Below are 8,914 nucleotides of genomic sequence, written 5' to 3' on the forward strand. Positions count from 1 at the left end.
TCTTGTCAAAGTATTGACAAAATCATTGAAAATGGAAGGCTTTGCAGACTCAAAACATCGGCATAACTACTTCTCTTCAGCACCATGTAGATAACAAACAAGTGCTTCAGTGGGGCAGATTTTTGATGCGATCGTGATAACATCATCTTTGACATGGCTATTAAAACAAATAAAGGTATATTAATAAAATATAAACAATTTATACATGTCCAATACATAGACATGTTCCCTAATATCAATGTTTAATATTTAGATAGGTTTAGATGATAGATAACCTTAAGTTTAAAGATTTGTACACAAAACAAATAGCAATAAAAAATTCAGCATTAAAAAATTTAAAGAAGATATTTTATTTAAAATTTTTGATAATTGAAATGTACATAATTTTCAACAAAATTGAATAAAACATTATCATCAATAAATGTATCATTAATGTAATCTCTAATGGAGTGTGAGAATCTTTCAAACACATACCACTAGCTGACTATGTCATGTACAATAGCCCAACTATGTGAGCTAATAGGATTAACACAAGTAAACACCACTACTTAAATGCTTGAAAGATTGAACTATCAATCCAATCACTGTTGAAGTGTGAGGGCCAAGCCTCACAGCTGGCTTAATGAGAGTAGTGATGTTGCAACTAATAGCTTTTTAGGGCTCCTCCCTTCCTTCCTTTTCTCTACAAAAGCCTATCTACTTATCTATTGTTGGAGGGTAGCATATGTGGCTCCCCCCTTCCCAAAGGACACTCCAAGTGAATAAAATTTTCTTACACTTCCCCAACTAAATGGTTTGCTTGTGCTTCCATGTTGCATGTTGCAAATCTCCCCACTTCCTAGAGGGTTGCCTAAGCAAAAAATCCATCATCCATTCTTAGTTTTCGAGTAGGCTTACGAAAACTCTAAAAGCTTAAATAAAAAACCCCTCATGTGACCCATCATTGATTATCGCGTCAAAAGTAAAATGCAAATATTTAGTTTCTACCAAATTTGAACTCTCTCTCTCTCTCTCTCTCTCTCTCTCTCTCTCAATTTTTTTATTTTTTTTTTGGGGGGGGGGGGGGGGGGGGGGATGTAACACCATCAGAAAAAGAGGATTGCACAATTTTGAGTTGAAACTGACACAATGCAATCCTTTGGTTGTTATTGGTAGATTCTAAGGATATACCACCTGATGCTTACCATGTATCACCTTGAGTTAGCACTGTGATCAGCTGCCGAAACTACTCATCTTGTATCATCTTAAAGTCATCTTGTATCATGCCATACCGCAGATTAACATTGCAAATGAAGCTTGCCTGCTTCTCTCCCACCCATCATCAAGATACAAACACTGCCATGCCGCCACAAAGCATATAGATTTGAAGTGGGCGTTGCAAAAAACCCATCACAATGCACTGAATCGTCGCATACACAGCAAAGAACATAACATTGAGGACCGCCTGCCATCAAGATGCAGTAAATCAACGATGTCACATAACCCTCTCTCAACTCATCAGGAAAGGGAGCCAACCCTCCGGCACCAAGCGCTCATACTCTGCAGCCATTTTAAGAGATACGTATTAGATTTTTGTGGAGGCTTCATCTCCATTTGAATTTACCCCTTCCAAGTCAGGAGCACTTGAAGTGAGTTGAGCTTCCGTCTCTTTCCTCCATGGAAGGGCTAGTCAAATGCACTTCTTGGGGTAGCAACTTATAACCAAAGTCCAGCTCTTGCAATATTTTCTTCACATCCAAAATCAGCTCTGTTTTCCGGATCCTTCTTTCCAGATCATCATTGAAGTTAATGGTGTGATTGACCCTCAGTTGCATGTTCATTTTACTGTTGTTCTCTATGCTCATCACTAAAAGATAGAAATCCCTTGTCCAGTGATTGGGCTTGCGTTCAATATACCTGAAAATGCCAAGTTATCAGAAGACTAGTAATCAGTACTTGATGCGTGTGTGTGTGTGTGTGTGTGTGTGTGAGAGAGAGAGAGAGAGAGAGAGAGAGAGAGAGATTTCATTATCATCCTTGAAGGTCGAATATGGCCTGACCTATGGGACCAAAAGAAACATATCATTTGGGGCATGTGGAGCTAACAAGTGACTCTTGATGCTCAAGAGTTGTGGAAAAGAGCATCGCCATAGAGAGTCCACATCTTGGTTGGGAGAGGAATGTGCGTAGGGAAAGCTCATGATTGGAAATGTGGGGAAAGCAAGCTCTAATGTGATCAAAGGCTGAGCATGATGGTCAGCCTCACATACTTATGGAGGCGTAAAGTGCATATGCCATAGTCGATGAGACTTCTCCCAAGTGCCCCAACTCCCTCTCTCGCATTGTAGAGGATGAGAGCAGAGAGAGAAGAAGGAGGAGGAGAGTTTTAACGTCGTAAGAAACTATCCCAAGAGACCTTAAAGATCTAGCCGACGAGGAGTTGAACTCAAGACCTGTTATTCAAGAGGGAAATGGCATAACCAATCTACCACACTTGGGTGATAGAAAGGTGATACTATTTTCCTCTTTTTATTAGCGCGCGCACACACACATACCCGAAAAGAAGAGAGTTTTAACCTCGTAAGAAACTATCCCAAGAGACCTTAAAGATCTAGCCGACGAGGAGGTGAACTCAAGACCTGTTATTCAAGAGGGAAATGACAACCAATCTACTAAATAACAGGTCTTCGAGTTCAACTCCTCGTTGGCTAGATCTTAAGGTCTCTTGGAATAACATGTCTTGAGTTCAACTCCTCGTGTAAGGTGCAGCGGAAGTGAATGTTGAACTTTGCTCAAGATGAGTGCTCCGAACTGTGCTCAAGGTTCCTTTTACTTATGGAAGGGAGAGCCTTCCGTTCTTAATGAGAGAGTGCAATGGACACTGTGAATGAAGGTGCATGAGACTGAGAGATAGAGAGAAAAGAGAATACGACACCAGAGATGTCAAACCCTCCTCCGAAGGCCCCACTCTCTATGGCGAGAGCGGTCTACTTATGATTGCACAAATCTCTACAATGCTTAGACTTGCCGGACGACGATGAGGACGACGACAAGACGGACTGAAATCTGAAAACGCTAATGGGTGAAATCTGCAAATCTTCTATCTGCTGAACTCTGACTTTACGTTGATGACAACGATGCGACGACGACGCGCTGAAAACGTAGATGCTGAAATATGCGTTTTCCGGGCTGAAACTGCAAACTTTGCAGGATCTGACCGTGCGGAGAGGATCTGCTGCGGGAAGGTGAGATCTGCGAGGTTTGGGGGTTCTACTGCGATGTCTGATTGCTGAAATATGAAAACGCTGATGCTTCTTGGTGTTCCGTCACGTGAATCTGCAAAACGCTATGCTGATGCAAAAACGCTAGGGCTGAAAACTGTTCTGCTGCTGCCAGTTGTCCTGCAAATGCAAAACGCTAGGCTTCTTGATTGGTTTTGCTATTGCCGGGGCTGATCTGCTGTGCACAAAACGCCAGGCTGCCTGTGGATGAAAATGCTAGGTCCTTGCAGATGCAAAAACGCTAGCCTTGCTAATGTGGGGTGTCTTGCTGAGAAGTTGCCTGTTGAGCAAGGTGCTCCTGCTGCCTCTTTTGCCAAAAAGTGCGAGCGCTAGGTTTCTATATATACAAACTTGGTAAATTTGCCCTACCTACTTTCCAACAAAAGTCACTTAAAAATAATAAGTGAAAAATGTCTAAAATAGGGAAAATAGATCTATGCACTATAAAAATGCTCCTGATGGGTTCTGATGGAAATCTGATGGTCATGTTGTGTGCAACTAAAGGATATGCATCTAATCTAAGTGTCTGGACATGCACGGTCTGCGAACAGACTCACAAAAGTGCCAGATCGCTTCCTATTCTAGACTGACTTGACCTAAACGAACCCTGGTCCTACTGTAGCTTGTCCACGGACACATAGGGTTGGATGTGTCACGTGACACCTCGTCAGCTAGATCTTTAAGGTCTCTTGGGATAGTTTCTTACGACATTAAAACTCTCTTCTTCTCGGGTGGGTGGGTGTGCGGCGTGCGCGCTCGCGCGCTAATAAGAGAGAGAGAGAGAGAGAGAGAGAGAGAGAGATGAAATAAAATAAAATGAAATGTTATATAACGTCTTCTAAAGGCCAAAATGATCTATGAGACCAAAGAGTTACATCATGGTGAATCTGATACAAGGTCTGGATAAACAGAAAGAGACTAACCAGACAGAAACACTATTAGAGCTATAACTAACTAAACAGAAACACTATGAGAGAGAGAGAGAGAGAGAGAGAGAGAGAGAGGCACTTACTTGCCAATCCTATCTTTTAAGGTAGAGATCTTCTCCGATGGTGTGCTTGCATCAATGCAAAAATCAAACATATCTCCGGTATCAGGAGCACAATGATAGTTGAAGATAAATTTTGTTGCCAGCAAGGAGTTCGGGTACCATATCTTCTCTCCGGTGTTCCGCACAAAGAGAGTAGATAGAATGTTCATCTCTTCAACTACAAGCTGCACACCAATTATAAGTATCATAAAATGAATGCACATATCATATGAGATAAAGCAGTACATCAAGACCAAAAAATGAAGCTATATAATGGTTGCTTTCTAAGCTCCTTTCTATGTTGTCAGTAACAACCCATGGTTGTGGCTAGATTATGCTAACCACGATCAATTAAACCAGCCTCAGCAGCAAAATTATCCTTGAAGCAGACACCTACTCTAAAATAAGTTTCAAACCAACATACAGATGTGCAAGGCGGAATCTATGAAGATACAGCAGTCAAATCGAATCAGAAGCGTTTAAGCAAACGACATTGTTTCTTTGAGGAAGCAAGAGTCTTTCCAATCTCTTGAATATCCTATGGATGATTGCGGTCAATTATACTACTACTCCAGGCATATACAATGGCTTACAGAAAATGGCTCCATATGATCTCTCCTTTTGGATCAAAAAATTATTAGCTAGAACTTCCATCTGCCCAAACTACACACGGAGAGCTTTTGTTAAATGACCATTTGCAAGATAACAAAGAATAATAAATGCAAAAAAATGCTCACGCCGAAAAATCCAATTTTTTCTTTAACCTCACCAAACCTAAACATCCCTGCACACTCAAAACAAACAAACCTAGAGCTAAATCCCTTCTTTAAAATCTTGTTGCCTCTTTATTGGCAAGAATAAAAAGCCAAATACTGGTTTAAGCGTAGATCCATTTTTACCTGGGTACCATCAATGACACATCTGTCTCCAACATCAAAAGGGTGCATGATAAATAGGAAGACTATTGCCTCAAACACATTTTTGCATGTGTTACCAAAGATGAAAACCACCAGTAACAACTGAGAGGAAATGACCACAAGCAAGTGGGTTGTGGTAAGTCCGAGCACCAACAAGCACACTATCAATATTATTGCGCCCACGATCACATCTATAATCCTGTGTAGCTTCTTCACTGCTGTCTTGGTGTCATTAAGCGACAAGGAAAGGGCTCTCCTCTCTCTGACAACATGTACCTGCAGTCAGAAACTCTTATTCTATAATTTTTCAAAGATTTAAAAACCAGACAGCTACAATATCATATGACAGAGACACCCCTCCTTCACCACAAATACTCATTACAGTGTTTTGTAGACAATATCCTTACTGCAAAGTTTTTCAAGGCCGTTTTGGAAATCTTTCCTGTCTCTTCAGAACCTTCGAACAATGGGAAAGCTCTATCCACCTCCAGCTCAAGCATAAACCGGAGAAGGTCGTCACGCACAATGTATCTACATGTTCAGGAACACAAACAAACCATCAACCAAAAAAAAAAAAAAGGAAAAGTAAGAAGATTCTAGCCACAAAAGCAAAAATGAGAAAGGTTTCAATGAATTGTGTGAAAGTTTGCTAGTGCCTTACCTTGCACCAGGTTTGGCTACATTCTTGAAGATTTTCTTGGCTAGAGCTATAGCTTGCCATTCACTATGAATCTCCATCTCTTGGCCATCAATTTCACTCTGAGCTGCTGTCTGGTCAATAACATGGGCAAGTGTATAGATGCCTCGATAGCGCACAAAGTTCATAAGCCTCTTCATGTTCCAAGCAGAAATATTTCTTGGGTTCAACCTATGCAAATCTACTATGGTTATTCCTGCATTCTGCTGTTTGGACCTCTTATCCATGGAATGCTGGCTCGATATGCGTGGTAGCCCTCCCTTTCCCATGAAACCACTCTTCACATGCCCCATACCTCCACTCTTTTTACCACCGACGAGTAAACCACTTACTCCGAGTGACATCATGCCACTTTGTCCCGCTCGAGCATGAGGTTTGGGCATTATTGCCTCAGGCCCTTTAGCCCCTGCCTTCTTTAGATCGTTCACCTCTTCGATCAACTTGGCTTCCTGCTCCATTTCAATTGCAGGTGGCCCTGCAAGTGTCTCGAGCACCCATTGCCCGAACAAGGACTCTCTTATCCGCTCAAAGTAGGTGCTGACATGGAAGGAAGACGCCAAGACCTTGACAAAGAATATCTTTACAAGCCACACTATAGCAGCAATCAAAAGGCAATTAAGAACTTTGGTAACATAAGGAAGGACTTTACTGTTTGTGGTGCTCTCCACCTTGGGATCAAACACCAATCGCCATTCCAACACTGCCAATGCAAACCAGAGGCAGTTCTGAACACCCTTTCTCAATCCATACACAAAGTAAAGTACCCTCTTCCTCAACAAAAAGTTCCTCTCTAGTATGAAGACCAGTATCCTGACGACCCATCCAGACACAAGTCGACCACAAAACAGCAAAAATACAAGCAAGGCCCACTTCCAGAGTGCCATGCTCCATAATGGCCTTTTGACCAATGTGGGAATTGTAAGGCTGCATACCAGCCATGCCATAATCAAGACTAAAGCTATCCACTGAAATAATGTAAAACAGCTCAATTTACTGCTCTTCAGGTGCTCCGGGACATCTCCATCTTTGAAGGGGTCATCCTCTTCATCGTCTACTTTTCCAAGCAAACTAGATTTTTGTAGGAGGCCAGACTTCACAGGCCCGGATTTTATCTGTTTTGATCTTGGGTCCCATTGGGTGGCAGAGGCTGGCCGATCAGCTAACCTAGAACTAGTCTGCAAGCGATTTAGGGAGGGCCTAGCACTTCTGCGCTGTATATCTGCTTCATCATCACTAGAGCAATGCGAACCATCCCCATCATCCTTGTCAGACTCAGAGGAGTTCATTGCTCCATTCAAAGCATCCTTGTGCACCACAGTGGGCCGCCGTCTAGTTGTGCTCATTGTCTGCTGATTTCCTTGTTGACTGGAAATTCCATCACTCACCAGAGGATGCAACCTAACCGTATTCATCTGTTCATTGCGCTCTCCTAGTTGTGAATGCTCTGAAACGGGTGGCAAAATCGTAACATCTTTTGCAATGGTTGCAGCTGGGATTTTCTCCATCATGTGCATGTCCATATCCAAACACACTTTACCAGTAGCAGCCTGACGCTGAAGAAAATTTTCAATCAGCTTTGTAGGAGGATCAAGGGAGACTCCAAAGTCGAAACTCTGAGGACGAAGCCTTGCATGCTCTCTCCTCTTTCTTTGCTCTATCGCATTCTCCTCTGTGCTGAACTCTAGGTCCTGAAGGTAATCTGCACTTACCTCTCTCCAAAGATTGTTCTGCATTGGGGAGGCTGAGCTTTGAGATGCATGATCGTCATCTTCGATAACCACCGATAAGCTATTTTCATCTTCTCTGAGATCAGCTGTCTTTCTCCTGTTTTTGTCATGGCCATTTTTGGATCTTGATTCTTCTTCAGAAGATACATCATCAACTGGAATGGTAACATCATTGGTTTTTGAGGTAGGGAAAGGAGAAGACGAAGCAGCAGCCATAAAATTTGACGAGCTTGGACTTCTAGAGTTTGAGGGCTATGGAGAGCTCTTAGAAGCAGTGTTGCAAAGGACAGCAACTCTGCAGCAAGGGGCACAAGAATGTGGGAAGACTCACAAGAAAACCAGGTGGCCGTTACAAGTAGAGTGGCTCTACTATGTCACATGTGAAGCGTTAGCTAGGGGATTACTTAAACTGCGAGATGAGGCCTTCAATAAAAATGGCTTGATTGGCGTGTATGTATGTATCTATGTGTATGTCCTGGAAGAGCACGAACAAAATCTGGAGATGGAGAAACAGGGGAGCTTCAACAAAACTACGCTCGTGTAGGCGTCTCCTCTTTCGATAAAGCTCAGAGCAAACGCAGGATGCGAGAGAGCGCAATATGTAGAGATGCAGAATGTTCTGCCAGAGAGCCCAACCAATACGTTACGACACAGAATGCCGGCGAACCCAAGTTCAAAAGAAAAACAGGGTTATGGGAAGCTGTAGCTGCAGAATTACAAAACCGCAGTCTAAACGATATACTCCGCTGGAAGTGAGAGGGAGCAGGGGAGCATCACAACGGCCCAAATGTCTGCAATCTGGCTAAAGCGCGAGTGTTGGAATATGTTGAATCCTACAAGATTGTCATTTTCTGCTGCCAATTCCGAATATAATTGAGCAAAAGGGAGCTTGGGAAGTGCGGTTGACAGCAACCAGCCGCGGAAGCAGACTTCCTTTGAAACAGCGTCTGCCAAATTGAGTTATTTTAAAGGAAGCTCGTAATCTGTTTTTGACACCTGACCTTCAGCAGGCCCGCATCTCCGTGCCCGCGATTTCTAAATGCGGGCCTAGCTGGCAGCTTCTCGCCACTCACCAGTGGCGAATGATTGACCATCCAACAATTTCCACCACCGCCATCTCTGGCGATGGCGCGCTTTATTAGAAGAGCCCCTTTCTACAAAATATCGTTTTTCGGATTTTCCTTATGATATATAGTTTTTTATTCGTTTTGGTGCTTTTTGGCCTGCCCAAAGGGCTAAAGGCCTTAAAGGTCACTTATCATTTTGCTAATGAAAAATAGGTG

The 8,914-nt window shown here is 42.7% G+C and overlaps 1 protein-coding gene across 1 annotated transcript; it reads right to left on the minus strand.

Annotated features, from left to right (window-relative positions):
- Positions 1-1,081: 1,081 nt before the first annotated feature.
- Positions 1,082-8,705, minus strand: LOC147427597 (mechanosensitive ion channel protein 6-like). The gene is made up of 5 exons (XM_086497159.1): positions 5,869-8,705; positions 5,615-5,738; positions 5,190-5,483; positions 4,273-4,475; positions 1,082-1,896 (listed from the first exon to the last, which is right to left on the minus strand). The coding sequence occupies exons 1-5, from the start codon at positions 7,845-7,847 to the stop codon at positions 1,614-1,616; spliced, it is 2,883 nt and encodes a 960-aa protein (XP_086353285.1). The 5' UTR covers positions 7,848-8,705; the 3' UTR covers positions 1,082-1,613.
- Between the last annotated feature and the right edge of the window lie 209 nt (positions 8,706-8,914).

This window comes from Adiantum capillus-veneris, chromosome 23 (assembly GCF_014529385.1).
Source record: "Adiantum capillus-veneris isolate H3 chromosome 23, ASM1452938v2, whole genome shotgun sequence".
Classification (NCBI taxonomy): domain Eukaryota; kingdom Viridiplantae; phylum Streptophyta; class Polypodiopsida; order Polypodiales; family Pteridaceae; genus Adiantum; species Adiantum capillus-veneris.

Bases quoted from the DNA above. Each gene is read 5' to 3' on its own strand.
- LOC147427597 (XM_086497159.1), bottom strand. From the start codon at position 7,847: ATGGCTGCTGCTTCGTCTTCTCCTTTCCCTACCTCAAAAACCAATGAT. The intron at 5,739-5,868 runs GTAAGGCACTAG...CTGAACATGTAG, and splicing joins GTAGCCAAACCTGGTGCAAG to ATACATTGTGCGTGACGACC. The intron at 1,897-4,272 runs GTAAGTGCCTCT...TGGCATTTTCAG, and splicing joins TTAAAAGATAGGATTGGCAA to GTATATTGAACGCAAGCCCA.